Source organism: Pezoporus occidentalis, unplaced genomic scaffold (genome assembly GCF_034315485.1).
Source record: "Pezoporus occidentalis ecotype Australia unplaced genomic scaffold, CSIRO_AGI_Poc_V1 ctg44, whole genome shotgun sequence".
In the NCBI taxonomy this organism is placed as follows: domain Eukaryota; kingdom Metazoa; phylum Chordata; class Aves; order Psittaciformes; family Psittacidae; genus Pezoporus; species Pezoporus occidentalis.
This window is the reverse complement of record NW_026915769.1, coordinates 4745755-4764251: the sequence shown is the minus strand read 5'-3', so window position 1 is coordinate 4764251 and position 18497 is coordinate 4745755. Positions and strand designations below refer to the sequence as shown.

Here is an 18497-nt window from a genome sequence, read left to right as displayed (position 1 = left end):
AGTTTCTTTCCAGTGCGTATTCCAAGCATTTTTGTGGGGATGATAAATTCTTTCTGTCTCACATTTAATTTTGGTCCATCAAACTGGCTCTCAGTTTGGTTTTTCGTCTGGCACTAGAGGCTAATTTGCCTCCTTTAATTGAATGCAGACACTGCATCTAACATGACAGGCACTACCCACTCAATAATGGGATATTGTCTTTCCTGACTCCTACTTGCCGTAATTAAAAGCAGAGGGCTGACCTCAGCGCTGAACTCTGCCCTATTCCTTGCTAATACTTTTACACATCACTTCACACTAAGGCTCCACAGGCACATGTGAGCTCCTGGCTTGCCAGCATCCCCTGTTTGTTTGTTATTGTTTTAAGGGCGAGTTCTGGGGTCGGCGGGAGGTTCCTCCATGCCCTATAGGGCTGGGTTGCTGTCCTGCAGGCCTCTTCACCTGCAGGGATGGGGCGAGGGAAGAGGGGCAGGTGCCTGGGGTGGTGCCACTGGGCCACAGCCACTGCAAACAGGAGCAGATTTGGGCCCGTGGAAACATTCACCCAGACCATGCATTTCATAGCCACACCACCTCCTGCATGGGCTCCTTGGGCTTGTGAACTCTGCCCTCCACATGGACAGAAACCCATATCCAGGAGGATTTCTGGAAATGGACCCAGGGCCTAATAGCTATTCTAGGTCTATTAGACACCCAGTCTGGATTTCAGGCTTGGAGTCATGTGCTTAAACCTTTAAGGTTTCAGACTTTTTAACTTATGTCCTCTCACAGCTAAATCTAGGACTCCACTGTGGGTGCTTACATTCCCATCACTTGAACCTGCACAAGACCTCTCCTGGTCAGCAGCTTACAAAGGCTTCTTTGTGAGCTGGTAGGGTACAGCAGTAGCTACCCCAGACTGGCCACAGTGAAATGGCATCACAGAATGGTCTGGGTTGGAAAGGACCTTAAAGCTCATCCAGCTCCAGCCCTCCTGCCATGGACAGGGACACCTCGCACTAGACCAGGCTGCCCAAGGCTCTGTCCAACCTGGCCTTGAGCACTGGAAGGGATGGAGCATTCACAGCTCCCTTGGGCAACCCATTCCATTGCCTCACCACCCTCAAGTAAAGAACGTCTTCCTTATATCTAACCAGAACTTCCCCTGTTTAAGTCTGAATTAAGTGGAACAAATTATGTCCCACTCACCTGAGTACCCCAAAGTGGATGCCTTTGTAAGGATGGATGCAAACCAGGAGGCAGTGAGTGGCTGAAGGGGCACTTTGCAAAATAGGTAAAGGAAGTGGGACAGGCTATGTAGGGGTGGGTGTGTGAATGCTCCCCACTCCTGGGGAAAGCACTGAGCCTTCTTGTGTGAGCACTGGCTTGGGGAAAACCACGTGGCAACCGTCTGTCCGTACAGCACATTTGTGCTTTTGTCATTACTTCTGCAGAGCAATGTTTTGCTTCGTCTCCAGCTCCTGGAGAGGGTGGGATCCAAGAGCTCAGCTTCCTGTTAAAAGCCTTCTCTCTTCTGCTGCTGCAGAGAAAGTAGCCAAGTGCTCTGCGTTCACCTGAGAGCATAAAATACAGAAGGCAAATATGCTGCCCAGCCTTCACAACAGTCCGAAACCCCCAGCACACCACCTCTGTGTGTGATGTGTGTGCGCTCCTCTTTCAGGGTCTTTCTGGAGAGGCTGAGGTGCTCACTCAGGGTTTGCGATGTTGAGGTTTGGCAAGGCAAACCCCAGGACTCGGCTGCTATTAGCAGCCCTCCACAGCTTTGCCAGAGAAGGTCAGTCCCAAGGTCACCCTCACCTTTCCTCTGATGCTTATCATGATGATAATGCCTGAAGCAATTCCTGTATCCCCCACCCTACAGGAAACCTTTGTAACCCAGGTGTTCAGAGGAAAGCACCTTTCCCAAGACACAAAGACAAAAGGTTTGATGTATGAATAAAAAACCCAAAGCCAGCTGAAGCCAGGCACACACAGCTACTTTAAATACAGAGCGTGTGTGTGGCTTTCCTGCATGCTGGTTCGGTTCATGCACCTGCCCCTGGCTGGTCCTAGAGCCTTCACCCACTGAAAGATTTTAATGTCACTACAGGCACCTACACTGAATATTTAGGCCTTGCTGGCTTCACCAAAGACTTCTTTCAGGCCCTGCTTAACAGAAGTAGTCCCATACTTGCCTGCTTTTCTCAGTCTGAGAAGTGATGAGTCTCCTGGTGCAGCTGTCAGCAAGCAGGACCAATCTGGCAGATGCTTCCTCCCTGGCTATATCATTTCAGACTGGGAGGAAGGGGAGCAGAGAGGATAATACAGCTGGCATTATCCAAGTGGTAGTGTTATCCGCATTGGCAGAGGTTAGAACAGCACACAAGAAAATCCAGATCTCTAGGGAAGATAACATAAGCATAACCCAAATTTTCCATTGCAGTGCTGTGTGTAATGAATATTTAAAGCAGAACCACTGCAGTGGCAGAAAAAAAGTTACACTTTGAGTGTTTAACCTCTAAAAACTTAAGTCCCATCTCCCTCCAGCATCCAGAAAAGAGCTCAGCTGGTTTCCCTTTTAGTATGACAGCATTGGCTGGGAAACAGCTGAGCATCCCCTTAGTGAAGAGGTAAGAGCCCTGTTTGGCCTCTGCCAAAAGTGACCCTGGAGTAGAAAGATGAGTAGATGACTGTGAAAGTCAGCACTGAGATCGTATCAGTCAGCAAAGATGCTGACTCCAGTGAGAAATCTTTTTGTAACCCATCATTTCTATTACCTCAGGCAGGAAAATGCATCATTTCTGCATCTTTTTGCTTTGGCTGCAGCAGATAAGCAGAGGAGCCAGTCATGGGACATGAGAGGAACACTCTCTGTGGGTTAAGCAGGATGGATCGCAGCAGCTTGGATCCCAGGACATCACCTAACCCCACCGCACAACCTGCTGTGGTGTAGGTATCATGCAACAGAGCCACAGTTCCTGTCTCACTGCTGGGGTTTACACCATCCCTGGCAGGAACACCACAGCTGCAGACAACAAACAAGCAAGGCAATCAGCTTTAATGTCTTCTGCTTGGTTCTCACCCTCCACTCACACTACAACACCCCAGCTGTGAACTTTTAACCCTGAACTTGTTCCAGACTGTGAGCCTTTACAGCACACAAGTCATAGGCAGTAAATCCACTTTTCAGACAATGGTGTCTATTGAGCTATTCCCCTTGGTGCTTCCCTGCGATTCTGTTTGTGTCCACCTGCTGCTTTTCTACCTACTCAAACGTGTCTATCAGTAGTAGTAGTTACTCACCTGTGAGAAGAGAAAGGAGAAGCAGCTTAAAAAGAGGGAGATCATGTGATGCTGTGAGAAGACCCAAGGGTACCTCCATATGCTTCAATAGCCTATTGTAGAGAAATAATGGATTTGCCAGCATTTCCTGAAAGCTGAAGCAAAAGTAAGTAACAGAAAACTAAAATGTTTGGGTTTGGGTGAAGGCTCCAGACTTTTTCTACTGTTTCTGCCCCTGATCGCTCACTGGAGCAAGGGACACTGCTGCAATGAGCCGGGGCAGAGCTCCTCTCTGCAACTGGTGTGCATGGGATAGTGGGATCTTCTGATCTGATGCTTTGGGTGCTCCAGGAAACAGCAGCCAGGGCAAGGCCACTCACTGCTTGGAGCCCTGGCTCTCAGAGGGGGATGTTAGGGTGGGATGGCAGCTCCCAGGTGCTCACACAGGCAGCCCCAGTGGGCTGGCTCCCTTTAACATAGTGCAGAAGGCAGCTGCAGGACACTTCTGGCATCCTTTAAAAATGAACCCCAGCATCACCTGCACAGGGTAAACTCTGGTGCTGAAAACTTAGCACACAGTGAAAGCAGCTCATTTTAAATTAAACTTGCTGATATAACAAATAGTGTGATGCTGACCTGCATAGATACACGATAAGAAAAATCCCAAGTGACACTTCTTGTTTTAACAGTAAACCTCTCTATCTTTCACAGTATCACCCCCAAATCGGCATCAGAGGGTACTAGAGCTAAACACAAAGATGTCTTGCATCGATTAACATGAAATGAAAGCATGGCCAGGCACCCTCCCTCACGACATCCCTTCCTCCTTCCATACACACCCAGAACTCATGCTATATCTGCTGCTGCTTTAGTCATCACAGATTAAAAAAGACAGCAAGATGAAGACTGGTTGAGCCAGCAGTAGAACTTTGTTAATTCATGCCAGGCAGCAGCAGTGGCAACAGCTCGGTGCTCAGCCTTGCTGACTGCTCTTAGAATAAACCAAATCCATCGTTCCAGCAAGGAGGTTACCCCAGATCCCTGCCATAAAAGGAGTAGGTTGCTCTTAAAACCTAACTGGTGCAGATGACAAATGTAAGAGTGACTAAATAAGAAACAGCTCACTTGGCTGGTTTCCTATGCTGGCCCCTACTGCTACTGAAAAAAATGCCTCTTAAACAACCCAGGGAAAAATAAAAACCAGCTGAATATCTTTACTTAGATGGCCAGTTTTTGCATTCCCATTTGAGATGGTCTATTTCACTGTTGGCTCTGCTGTTGGCATGAAACTAACTCTTGAGGTACCAAAATGGAGACTAGGGATGAGTGTGGTTTTGGGGCTGCTAAGCCTTCAGCTGGAAAACCGCACTCACAGCACAGAGCTTACACCTCTCTAAATAGCAGTCAGTTATTCAAGCAGTAAAAATTGCTGAAGTGACTTCCATAAGCTAATGCCCAACTCGTGGCCACTGGTGTACGTGAACAGACTGAATGCAGTCTTAGTGTAATTGGAATGGAATCAGATATAGTTCTTCAGAGCTAAGATATAGCTAACAGGCCAGCTTTAGAACCCAAGTTTGTAATAAAACAGCAGCCCCCAGTGTGTGGGAGGGTACAACACCTCACAATCTCTTTTCAATAGACAAGAGACGGAAGGACAACAACATTTTGAACTTTTGAGTAAGTTCTTGCCTCTCCCCCACAAATCATCCCCCTTTGGGGACATCTGATATCAGAAAGAGTGGATGTTCTTAAAATCTTAGATCTACAGTCTAGAGATATATCAAATGTTTCCCAACTCTTTTGAAGAAGGGAAGCAAAGGTAACTCACTTCCACCTTCTCCGTCTTTTGTTTCACACATACGTGTCCAAACAGAGGCAGAGTTTGCTATGCAGGAGTTGAAAGTTTCAGGTTTATTAGAAAAATACCTGATCTTTGATAGCAGTGCATATTTTACACATCTGGTTGAAATGCTTTTTACCACTTTCATTGAAATTCATCATTTGTTAATAACTTCTTCATGCAGTCTTTGCAGTTAACATTCTTGTACATGCAGAATGAGTACCCATAATGCAAGGCTATCTTACTGAGAGACAGTTGAGGAAATATTACCTCTTGGTACTGAAAAGTCACAGAAGCAACACCAAGGCTTTACAACTTCAGCAGATGCCCAGAGTTCCCTCTGTTTCTACTGGCAATTTGCCAGGGACAGAAATCCAAGTCATCAACTCAGTAGGCCGCAAACCAAGGCTCAAAGTCTTGAATAGTTTGTCTGGCATCTGCCTCTCCTCTCAGTGATGCACTGTTATTCCTTCCACTGCCACACATACAGGTTCATGAACTCCAGCCACATCACTTGTTTTCAATGGCTGAAGGACCAGGTCAGTGTATGGAAAATCCCTGAGATCACACATAGCAACAAGCTCCTTTTGAACAAGGAGGAAAACTGACACAGTAGGATAAGCTTTAAATTTCTTGGACTACAAAGGTCTCACAATGTTTGTGTCTTGCACATTAATGTACAAAATAACGTTGTAAAAGCCAGTATCTATTGTGCTATACTTTGAAGGGGTTTAAAGCAGAACAGTTCAAATTAAAAGCACCTGTAGTAGGTAATCAAGTATCTTTTCTTGGGAGATTGGGGAGGGCACTAGAATAAAAAGCCCTTATTAACCTTACTCAATTGCTTTCAGAAGTATAAAATGGCATCAATACCGTAGAACTGATAACAGATGGTACCACTATGAACCACTCAAACCTGGCAGCACTTGTCCCACTTGATTGATGTTTGATCACAGTCCAATGGTTCTTGATTGCATACTTTGATATTTTTCTCCAGTTTACGCTTTAACATCCACCCGTAGGAGAGTAGTGAGAATCTCTACTGGGAAAGGTATCTAAAATCACTACTTATGGGTCTCAATACTCCAGGGGAGTTAAAGGTGACTTCATATCCATAGGAAGAACACTTCCACATCAATACCAACTTTATGAAAGGGCAGTTGTACCCATCAGCTATGCAACATTCCAGCCTTGCATGAAAAATGTAAAAATACATAACCAGTAATCATTCTGGCATTGGACTGTGGTAAGATCCTACGTGTTCCTTAATTGAAGGCTCCTGCTCCCTGGAGAATGAATGCAGCCATGATTACTCTACTTCTTCCTGATCCAGTGAAGTCAAAGCCTTCTCCTGTAATATACAAAGAAAACTTGCAGTTATAAAAGAAATTAGGACCTTCATCCTTATTTCAATTTTGCTGAGGTCAGCAGTAGGTTTGCCAGTAGGATTGCCTGACCTCACATGCCACCTATCCCAGGCTATGGAGTTGCTGAAAATGTTTCCATCCGTTTCATACAGCTCAAAAGGATTAGGATTTTGCCTCCCCAGCAAATCCAGGTGAAAATCCATGGAGGACAGCAGCTCAGCACTACTGCTGGCAGAAGACAGAGTGCCTTGCACAACTGACTTTGAAAGAGGGATACGAAGATAAACAGATGCCTTTGTGTACAGGGAAAGTAGAAGTCTACCAAACCATGAGGGCAGGCTGTATGAACTGCTGAACTGCTGTGCTGTCCCAGGAACCTGCCAGCAGCACACTTGTAGGGACAGTACAGTATTAAGGGCGAGCGTGAAGTTTCCTGGTGTTTCTCCCAGCCATCAGCTATTTGTGGTTGAAGGACTGTGTGCCAGGAATGGTGTTTTATACTTAACAACCCACCATGAATGCCTCCGATCGATTTTTGGGCCTATGTAAATAAAAACTTGCAGCATATAAGATGTCTTGTAGCAAGTAATTCCACAGCTGGAATACACGCTGTGTTAAAGAATATGCAGTTTGGTTTGGTTTGGTTTGCATCTGGCTGATGTTGTGTGAAAGTGGGCTGCTTTGAAGTGCCCTAGGCTATGCATGTGTCAAAGGAGGAAAACCACATACCCAACCACCCTGGTCCTGAATCCATGGCCTGAAGTGTTCTCTGAGGTACTTTGCACCAAAGCCCAAGACCAGGTTCATAGGATGGTTGTCCACAGCAGTAAGTCTTGTGGCAACTTCCATTGTATAGGCAACTTTTTTGCACTGTACTTGGCCTTCTGGCTCACTTGTTGAATCTGCTGAGACATCCTCCAGGAACAAATCAGTGATCCTCTCGAAGAAAGTGTAGGACAACATGTTTTTAAAATGCTGATATAAGCCACTGTCCTTTTTGACCTGAAAATTAAAATAAGCATGAGTTAAACTGAACCACTTTTGTTTGAATTGCTTTCCCTATCTCACTGGGAAAGAAGAGCGTCTCTAGGTATCACATGCAGTACAGTCTAATCGTGATGGCGAATGCACACCTCATTGCAAAGCTGCTTCTTGAGGCTCTGGAGGCGGCTCTACGTTTGTTCCTTGAAAAAAAATCTTCAGGCTTTTTTTTGCATTTGAATGAGAGAAGTAGAGAGAGAGAAAGCCAAACAATTGTGACACTAATACTGAGACCTGCGGGTGACAAGACATGGGAATAGAGGAGCAGTGGAAAGATGACAGTAAAGGCAAGTTATGAGAAGCGCTGGCAACAGCTGCCATACTGAGCTCCTTTTGCTCCACCATAGTCTTTGTGATGCTTCTTACTGTATCTGGGAGTCCCTCTTCTGCAGGAGCTGAGCACATTCTCTATGGTGGTGTATACCTTTACAGAGCAGAAGGGGCAGCTAAAGAAGGGAGTAAAAGGAAGAAGTGCCTGCATTTTTAATAAAGAAAACATCCCCTCCCACTAATGGACTCATGCGGGGTCTCTTCTATAGCTCTTGGGAGGACTTTCAAAATGTACTCCTAAGATTTATTTCCATACAGCAACTTTCAAAGCTGTAGAGTTTCTCTCCCTTCACGGGGAACAACTTGTATGCCAAATATAATGCAAGCAGAAGAGTTTCTTGGAGTCAGGCAAGTGCTCAGCATCCCATGAAACTCAACAGGAATAAGGCAAGTGACTCCTTTCTGAAATGCATGACATTTCTGTTGCCTTCCTCCCATACCCTAGTAGAAATCACTGCTAATCCTCTAGTCTTCAGAAAGATTTCAGGATGAATGGTGAAGGTTTCAGAAAACCCCAAATGTGGAAAGAGAAGTTCAGCATACAGACAGAAAGCACTAGGTTATAAAACATTCACTCCCAAGAGAAGTAATCTCACACTCCAGCCTGTGTAGCTCCTGAAAACAGGAGGAGTTACCTGTTCTTCTAGTTGGTCCCCTGATTGTTTTAACAGTGAAACTATTGTTTGTATTATCTGTTCTTCATCTGTTAAAGAAAAGAGTAACATAAATATCATAGCTTTCTAGCAGGATCCAGATAGCAAACTATGGCAAAAGCCTTTGTGTCACTTAATCATGAAAACAGCTCCTACTCTGTGGCAAATCCACAGCTGTGTAACCAGGCTTTAAGCTAAAGCTCACTATTCTAGTCTGCGTGGAGTAAGCAATACTATTTCTCCATCTGCCTGATGTTTTGTTCCAGTTAAGAATCTGGGAAAGAGCAGGGGCTTTAATATCCCACTGGCAGCCCTTTGGGCTTTGAGGTATGTCTGATAATAAGGCAGAACAAAAGAGTAGCTAGCAGAAACCCATGAAAATTGACTTAAAATCAGGGGAAAAAAAAAACCCTTCATTATTCCAATTACACCTTCTGCAACTCATTAGGACAAACTCTGGGTTTGCCAGATTAAAGAAAATGCAAGTATGGCAGGATCCCTCTTGTAACCAGAAATCCCTAGGAAGCTTGCATTAAAATTAAATCTCTGCAGACATCATGGAAGACAAGCAGTGCAGAGTTTTAACAGAGATTTTAGAGCGGGGCTGTCCTGTCACCAAAGAGGGATTGATCAAGATATTATTGCTCCAATTACCGGTCTTTGGCCTTAGAGCCCTGGGGTATTACTCTGTCCCCAGCCCTGCCAATCCTACCACTGCTCTGTCACCTTAGGTTACTGCCTTCCTCTTCTTTTTCTCATTTTTAAGGATGCTCTCTTTAATTGCAAGAGCAGAAATGTGGGCCGCAGAGCAAACTTTCTTCTTCAAAGCCTCTTGCCACAGAAGTGCCCAGTGCTTCACCATGTCTAGAAAAATGCCCCAGTGTGCAGTCCCAACCTGATGTACTGTGTGTGAGCTCAAAACTCTTCACCCTTACCACGTTCCTCGCTCTCACTTCCATCAGTAAGATCACTTATCTTGGATGATACATCTGAAGGAGGTTCCTGGGATCTGGAAGTAACAAGCTTGGAGAGTTTGTCTGCAATGTGGTTTACATCTGCTGTTTCACCTGATTGGGAAGGAGGTTGGAAAATAGAGAATGCAATTAATGTTTCCAAGAACTAATTCAGTGATTTACTTGTTTACATGCCTTCTGAGGTGGAAGTGCCCAGGATACCAAGAGATAAATTTCCTGGGGCTTTGCTATTGCTTGAGATGAGCTGGTAATAATTTCAAGAGATGCAGTACAATCCCTCTCTAGTATCTGAGCAGCAGCTAGCTATACAGAGGCCATACAGAAGCAAGTGTGTGTTGCTCACTAGCATGCCTCCTTGCAAGCCAGAAGCACACTATGTATTAAGAAATGTTAGAGTACTGCTCCACAGGACTGTGAATCTTAAGCTTCAGTTGTATTTGCCATGATTAGTTCATCTATAGGTCCAGTTTCAGAAAAGACACTGTATTTCAAAGCTCTTCCCTTGTTCTCACAGGCTAACCCTGAGCAAAAGAGAAACTGACTTCACTTCAGAGGCACCTCTGGCACAAAAGCTTTTTGTGCCCTTGACATTGTTGTATTAAGCAGGCATGAATACTGGGAGAAGTCAGCAACCAGACTGGCTTTATCCACCTTGCGTAGTGATCCTGTTCAGGACCCTCACCAGCTGAAGGCATCACTCTGTGAGAGCACTCCAGCAGGGATCCTGCTACAGCAAAGAGAGCAGGAGGAGCTGTTGCAAAGTTTGTTTCACCTAAAAGGTGCTCCTCCTCCCAGTTCACCTCACCGGCATGCAGAGCGCAATCTCTCCACCACCACTGCCAAATGGCAGCTCCTGCACAACCAGAAAAGCCGTCAAGACAAAGTTCAGCGGTGGCTTGACCCATAACACATGTAGGATTAATGAGCAGGGTTTATTGTGAGGGCAGCACAGGTTAATGCAGCCAATAAAAACTACATTTCAAGGCCGGTGAATCAACCCAAGACGCTTCCAACCCTGTGTCTGCCTGCAGAGCTTGTCTGGGAACTGCTAGACTTCTAGGAAGGGGATCGGGCTGCTCATGACTTTGGAAACCTAAGATCAGGCAATTGCTTTTAGATTGAACAGGCCTTCAATTTAGCCAGCTGGTTGCCCAAACACCCCCATTTGCTCCAGTGTGGCCTGCCCAAGCTTCAAGTGCAATTGCTAGCAGTATAAGTGTTAAATAATAATAATAATTCTTTAGTAATTGGTCCTGCAACCTGCTGAAGGGCTGGTAAAGTCCTGATTTGGAGCCAAGCAGGATCCCCAGGGAGGTTCACACCCAGCATGGGGAGCTTTTACCTCAAGGCCATGCTACCACCCATGCTGCAGGGAACATGGTGATGTATTGCAGAGCCATCAAGTGATTGCACTCAAACTCAAAAGCGCTTTCCTTGGCAATGTGAAAATAAAATGGACATAGAACCAGATATCTGGATGTAGACATATGTCCAAACCAAACAATGTGAAGTTATAGTTATTTCACCCTAGAAAAAGGCACTGGTCTGAGGAAGGGACCCTTTCTTGAGACACAGGGCTGGATTTGGTAGCAGGGAGAGTTACAGGTTTGGTAGGCAGAAGCTGGCCCAGGACAGTTAAACTAGTCAGGGATGGGGCATTAGGCTAGAGAAGTCAGTGATGATTTTTAGAACTCGATTTAAATGCACTGAAAGGAGAGAGCAATCACTGTGACACCAATAGTATCAAGATGGGACAAATTAAACCTTATGTATATAAAAACAGTATGGCAACCTATCATATACTGTATATGGCAACTTCATGGGGATACCTCAACCTCCTCTCTCAGTCTTGTATGACAAGTTAAGGTATAAATTATTATCCAGAGCAGAAAAGGTAAAATCCCGTTGCCTGTAGTGCAGTACTTGATGTGGAGCTGGCTTTGGGAGCTGGGGTACAAGATGTTTACATGGATGGGATCCCTGGATATCGGCTGGATTACAGTCTCCTACCATGTCTTCCAACACACGGGAGGGCAGGGTCAGAGAATGTAACAGCAAAGTGCAAAGGAGACTTAGACAACTTTGGAAGACTTTCTCCATTTAAGATACACGGTGGGGTTATAAGAGGAGGCCCAGAGACTCGGGCTGCTCTGTGCTTGAGGCTAGTCACTGCCAACTGCTTGGCACCAGAGTTTCTAGCAGAATCTAGAACTTCTGTCTCCAATGTGGAACATTTACTACATGATAAAGCTCCTTAAACAGGCCTTCAAACAACTTTTCTTCCTTGATTTTAGTGTGGAAGTGTTTCTTCTTTCTTAGCAGGTATGGAAAGAAAAAGCTGATGCTTGGGGCGGGCTGGGGAGGAGTCCCAACCTGTGCAATTTATATGATAGTTACCACTATACAATGGAAAACAGAAAAGCCATTCACGAGCATGAATCTTGTGTTCGCAAGCACAACTAAAGATCTGGCAATCTACCTTCCTAACTGGAAATCGATAGAGCTAGCATAAGAGGTGACAAAAATGTGTCTTCCCGCAGGCCATCAGCCTTTAAAGCTATTGAGAGAGAGATTGAAAGACAAACAGCACAAGGAAAGAACTAAGACATACTTGTCTGATGCTGGGAATCCCCTTGTGGAAGGATCTCGGATTGATTCTCAGAATGGGAGAAACGTGCTATGTGACCTCCCTGCAGTGACAGCGCTGGGAGCTCTGCACTGCTGCAGGGAAAACGTAGACGATGTCCTCGCAAATATTTGGTTTTCTGTTGAGTTTTACCTTCTAGTTGTATTACAGGACCCTGAAAAAATGCTATCAGGCTTGATCTGTCTGTATCTCTTCGATGGTCAGTCTTTCCTTGTCTCCTGATTGAGGATGATGGTTTCTGCACGTTAGCCTCGTTTTCCAGAAGTTTCCCATATTTACTGACAGACAACCGCTGTTGGGCATAGGCCAGTAGGATCTTGTATTCTATGCTGTCTCGTTCATCATCTTCCAGCAGTATTTCTTCCATACTGACAACATTTGGCGAAGACATCTTGGTTCCTGCAGGAACATAATTTTAATGGCTTAGGGAACAGCCTGCTTTTCATGAATCCAACCAGTACTTGACATTTCTACAGAACCTTCCACCTTATAAACCTCAGTGATGTGAAGAGTATTGCAGTACCCAGGAGCCAGAGAAGCAGTCTTCTCTAGAAAAAGAATTTGATTACTGAGAAATACCTCAGGTAGGTATCAAAGGCCATCAAAGAACGGGAGCAAGAGATCTGCTACATTACGTATCTAACTGTATTTGGTTGCTTAAACAGGGAAGATGAGGAGTATTTAGTGGTTGGGGTGCAGTACATGAAAAGAGGAAAACCTGTAACAATGCTAACTGATTATTGTGATGGAAAGAGAAAAGATTCATCAAAGCACTGCAAAGGAAAAGCCTATACCATGTCTCAAATGAGCAAGCATCTAAATACATGAGAACTGTGCTTTCAAATGAGCAAGCATCTAAATATATGAGAATTGTGCTTTCAGGGGAAACTTTGACAAATTTGAGCCCTGAGGGCTCCTGGTAGGAAAGCAAATAACAACTAGCCCAAATATTACGGGAAATTATGCTATTTACCTATTATAATGTTCTCAACTGTCCTTTTCCTTTAAGGCACCTGAGCCAACAGTTTTGCATGTGTGATTGTGTGCAGTGGAGGGTGTGGTGGAACTTCTCTCAGGTGACTTGTTCCTATCCAAACAAACACACAATCCCACAGCACCTACATGCATTTTATCATCTTCCTATTTCCCTACACATTGTAGCCCATCAAGCCACAGTGCTCATGTTAAGCTATTGACACACCACCATCCCAAGCCTCCAATAGCCTGTCTCAAACACATGGCAACAGGCTCTCTGAAATTTTCTTCCCAGTGCAAGCCTGGGACCAGCTTGCTCAGTTTTCTGCTGGGAGTGTGCTGCAATTTACTGCTTAGACACTTATACTTAACGTCGTGTGGCAAAATATCTCACTATACTTGGATGAGAATTTGTCCCAGTGACATCCAAGCAACTATGTTGTCTTCTAACAGCTTGCACAAGCCATGTCCTGTGAAGGGCGCAGTACCGCACTGAGACCTCTTGCCCAAAGGGTGCATCCCTGTTTGCTGGACATGGCAGAGCAATTTGAAGGCTGAAGGTGTGGGTACAAGTTTCCTTTCTCTTGCTAGTTGCTGCCTTGAGATAATCAAAGGGTCAGCAGGAGCTTTGTGTCTTCTCACAGCATTCAGGCAGGCAGCTCTAATGAACCTGCAAGGGAAACTAAAAGCCCAGCAGGAAAAAGTGACCAAGAGACTGTTACAAGAAACAAACCAAGAAAAAGAAGTGGGAGCTAAAAATACAGAGAAAACAAAGGAGAAACAAAATGATGCAAGACAGGCACCGGGTTGCTTCTTCTTCCTTGCTGTGCCTAGGAAGGGAGTGCTGATGTGCGTACCACCCTCAGGATGCAGGGGAGCAAAGATAAGACCCTTTCCTTGCCCCATGATTGTTTGAGGCCATCTTCCAGTGTAAACCAGAGCAGCTTAAAGGGCATTTAAAGATGAACTGCGTTTCTCAGTGTCTCCACTACACAGAAAACAAGGCTACTGCAAATCCCTTCAGCTAGTCAATGAGCCCTGGAACAGGCACTTCCCTTTGCCCTGGGAACCAGACCAGGCATTTATTTCAGTTTGAAGTTTGTCCAGAAATAGAGGGAAAATTTTAAAGGCTGTGCCATTCTTTTTCATTATTTAATACTTTATTCAAACTTAAGTTCCTTATTGAAAAGATCTAAGCTTGTCCTTCACATCAGAAACCAATGCTACTTAAAACAGCATAGTCTTCCCCACCATGGGTCTTCTTTATAGATCTAAAACGTTCTAACATTCATGTATTCTAATTTTTTTCTAATTTAAAAATGTATAGCAATATATGATAAGCTATATGTACCATAACTATACATAAAAATTATAAAGCAATTATATAAAATAATATAAAAATTTATTCCAGTGAGAGGACTTAGAGTAGTAGCATTGAAAACTCACTTACAGCCCTGTACACTGGGCTATTACTTATGTGTTAAAAACAGCCCTACCAAACGTGGCTGTACAGACAGAAATCAAACAAGGGTTCAAAGGTTGGTCTCCTAAATGAGGCTAAGTGCAGACCGATAGCAGGAGGTAGGGTATTATTACAGCATGCTAGTATGTAACATCAAATAAGCACTGGCACTTCAGATGCAGCTGTACAGCAAAGCCTGCACCTCGCTCTGGAGGGGAACCTCTGAGAAATGAAACAAATTATGTTGGTAAAAATGTGGAATAGGAGCTTCCTTATCCAGACTTTCTCGAGCACTGACGTCTCAGTAAGGAATCTCACCCCTGTGTATACAACAAGGCTGGAGAAGCATAAAAAGAGAACAAAGGGTCACAGCTTATAGCTGATTTATACCATTACTTACAGACAGCAAGAAAAGGAGGTATCACCACATGCTGGTGAGCATTTATAAAGGAAACTTCCAGTAGCTAACTTGTTTTTCAGTTCATTTTAAAGTTTGAAATCTTAGTTGGTGACTTACGACTCTCTTTAGACTTACTTCTTCAAACTATAACCATATTATTTTTCCAATATCCTGTCTGGTATGGGCCAGAGAGGAGTCAGGACTTTTGCAGAAACAGCACTTGCTCTGCACAAACTCTCAGGAATGAGTCTCTATAAAGAAGGATTTTTAATGCAAGCATTGATTCAGTTTGACAGTACTTGGAAGTCCTGCTAAAACCCAAATCTGCGTACTATTTCTAGGATGATTAAAAGAAACTTGGAGGACCAGATTACGGAGAATAGCAACACGATCTCATTCTGTCTACTTAGAAGCTCTGGTCTAAATTATTTATCTTCTGGAGCTTTCAGGCTCTGAGGGACCAATGTTACACCCTTCCTCTTTAGTCTCCTCCAGACCTTTTCCTCCCATTGTCAAATGTCACATTCATATACCATTTCCCAGAAAATGGAAACTGAACTGCCGGTGTTCATGGTGGTACATTTAGCTGCAGCCCTCCATTCACTTCAAGAATTATCTGCCAGAACAGAGAAATTTGGCAAAAACACAAATGGACTTCTGTGGGCAGCATGACCAACAAAACCTGCCTTCTTGTGGACTCTCTGAGAGCCAATGCTGACTAAAGTAAATTCCACAAAAATACCCCTCCACTGTAAGAGCACCCTGGGCCAATTGTAATGATAGCCAACTAAAAGCTTGAGAAGTGTATTTATATGAGCCTGAGTGGGCAGGATACAGAAAGAAAACCATAAAAAAGAGCTAAACTAGGAACATCACTGTTTAATCTTTGTTACTGTGAGGCGTGGCCTGGAGGTTCAAGTATAGATGAAATAACTTGATTTGGATGGCGTCCAGCTATAGGCCCGTGTTTGGCAAAACTGGACCAAGTGGTAACCTGGCTGTGCCATTTCTTGACAGTTGTTGTATTGGTGTTATTTATTAATGTATAGTTGCATGTATAGATGCAAGCCACCATTGTGGCTAGCCCTACAAGTCCTCTTGGACCGTGCTCACCACAGACTCTGCCTGAGCCCAAGCTTGGGTGCTGCATTCAGCCCATCTTCTCCTTCTAACCCTGCCGGCACGCCTCCCGTCCTTCCTCCTCAGGTGACTACAGAGCACAGACAAGCTCTACTACTATTTCTTCCACAGGTTCATTCTCCTGCCTCATGGACATTTACTTCCAAAAGGCTTAGGGCCTTGTCCAAGCAGAGGAAATGTCAGGCTGAATAGAAGAGGCAGAAAAAAGAAGTGAAAGAGGTGCCTCGGAAATGATCATAGAATCATCATAAAATCATAGAATGATTTAAGTTGGAATAGATCTTCAAGATCATTGAGTCCAACCATTAACCCAGTGCTGCCAAGTCCCTCACTAAGCCATGTCCCTAAGCAACACATCTATAAGTCTTTTAATTACTGGCAGGGATGGTGGCTCAGCTGCTTCTCTAGGCAGCCTCTTCCAGTGCTTGATAACCCTTTAGGTGAAGAAATTGTTGCTAATATCCAATCTAAACCTCCCTTGGTGAAACTTGAGGATGTTTCTTCTCAGCCTAACTAACAATCCTTGGTTTGTTAGTCCAAGCTATTCAGGTCAGATCTGATGCTTCCCTCTCAACCAGCAGAGACAGAAATGTGGTTTCTTACCTAGGACACAAGTTCTAAATAAAACTCTTTATTTTTGAGACACTCTGGAGAAAGGCACTAATAAAAGCACCACTGTTTACCTTACTGACTCATCCCAGGTGTGAGTCTTTCCCTTCAGCTCTGCTCTCACATACAGAGGAGCAGATTGAGGTATATGTCAGTGGAGATTCCTACGCAAAGTGAAGCAAAGGCCAATTCCTCTCACAGCTCTTCAAGCTAGATACTTCCCTCTGGGTTCATGACCCTAACCTACTGGTAGTCCTTGGGGAGAAAAGCAGAACAACCACAAGTCTCCAGAGTTTGTTAGTATGTAAGCAACACACTGTGCTGAAGAAATATCCTGTACATACTGAGTCAATTGTTCTCACAAAAAAAGTGTCAAAGAGATATTGTCTGTGCAAGACAGGCTGAACAGTTTAAAACTGTACAGATGCCGTGGAAAGCTGGTTTTACATACAAGCCCACCAGAAAGGACCTCTCCACATGGTGCCACAGTTGCCTCTAGGATGGACAGCAGCAACTTGCAAACTGAAGGATTATGTGCTCCTTATTTAATCTTAACAAAACAGGACACAACACAAGTCATGAAGGCAGAGCTGCACTATGAGGCCAAGGAAAACATCCCTAGTGGCAACAGATTTTTCGTGAACCCTGTTGTGCAATAGGTACAACACACGCTATATGAGAAGGTCTACACTTATACATGTCTTTCAGAAGAGAAGTTGCTAGGCTGCATCTGTCCAGAAGTATTTCCTGTATTCAAAGCTGAAAGGCTCCCAAAGACTCAGCCTCTAGAAGGCAAGTGATGAACTACTTGGCTTTCAGCACCAGCAGGAATGGTGAGGCATGTAGTTATGACCTCCAGTAGACATCAGGAATCACAGTGCAGCAAAGATCTGGGAGCAAAAAGGGAACAAGACATCTGCTTACTGATGATTTCAGGGGTGTATATTACCTGCTGAATCATCTCCACCATTTTCTTGTTTGGATTAGAGTTTCCTTCAGTTGCAAATGAAGGCATTTTACCAGCAAGAAGTGACCTAGCTAGAACTGGGCCAAACCAATGTAAGAACAAGGAGGCGAGGATTTAAGTCTGCATGAATACATTGGGGTGGTACCACATTTTAAATTCAACCTTCCACAACTAACTGCAGTCTGGTTAGCAGAAAAAAACCTTTGCTCTCCTTGGCTAGATATGTCAAACTCTTCTTTCAAAACCATCCAGCCAACAGCAGCAGAGCTTGTATGGCAGCTCTAAAAGATCCTGGGCAGTTCCTTTTGGTTTTCATACTAAAGCTAAACCTGAAAATACATTGGTACCTAATTTACAGTGACAGATATAGCCATTTAATCCATATACAACGAAGATTCTGAGTCTTGTACTGCATTATAGACAACCAAACATTATACAAGAGAAACCAAGTTCAAAGAAGAAAGGGGGTTTTATTACCTTACAGGTCTATTGCACCAGCAACCCTTTGTGCCTGCTGATCTCAATTCTTTCTCCTCCTCTTCCAGAGGCTAGACTTGTCTTGCTAGAGCCAGCCTTGCAAGCACAGCACTTCCCTTCAGAACACTCACGTTCCCTTCTTTTATTTAATATTTTCAATCTTTCATGAAAACATGTGTTCCTAAGCTTACACTAAGAAGGGCACTGCACTTCCAATAAAGAAGTGCCCCGTGTACTTCCTTATGAGAACAACGTTCAAACATGTCTTATAAAAAGCAGAAAGGGGAGGGCCGGCCCCTCCTGCACGTGACTTCTCAGCAGCACACTAGCAAGGGGATAAAAATCTACAGC

At 44.3% G+C, this 18497-nt stretch overlaps 1 protein-coding gene and 1 long non-coding RNA gene across 2 annotated transcripts in view; both read right to left on the bottom strand.

Annotated features, from left to right (window-relative positions):
* The window catches only part of LOC134172126 (uncharacterized), a 447287-nt gene that overhangs the window by 234199 nt on the left and 194591 nt on the right, over positions 1-18497 (bottom strand). The window lies entirely within an intron of this gene.
* On the bottom strand, positions 5155-18410 carry BCL2L14 (BCL2 like 14). The gene is made up of 6 exons (XM_062634958.1): positions 18147-18410; positions 12081-12515; positions 9431-9562; positions 8478-8545; positions 7201-7473; positions 5155-6455 (listed from the first exon to the last, which is right to left on the bottom strand). The coding sequence occupies exons 2-6, from the start codon at positions 12505-12507 to the stop codon at positions 6414-6416; spliced, it is 942 nt and encodes a 313-aa protein (XP_062490942.1). The 5' UTR covers positions 12508-12515; positions 18147-18410; the 3' UTR covers positions 5155-6413.

Excerpts from the sequence above, each read along its gene's own strand:
- BCL2L14 (XM_062634958.1), bottom strand. The coding sequence starts at position 12,507 with ATGTCTTCGCCAAATGTTGTCAGTATGGAAGAAATACTGCTGGAAGAT. Across the intron at positions 9,563-12,080 it reads GGATTCCCAGCATCAGACAA|GTGAAACAGCAGATGTAAAC; the intron begins GTATGTCTTAGT and ends CTTCCCAATCAG. Across the intron at positions 6,456-7,200 it reads TTCAGGACCAGGGTGGTTGG|GAGAAGGCTTTGACTTCACT; the intron begins GTATGTGGTTTT and ends TGTATATTACAG.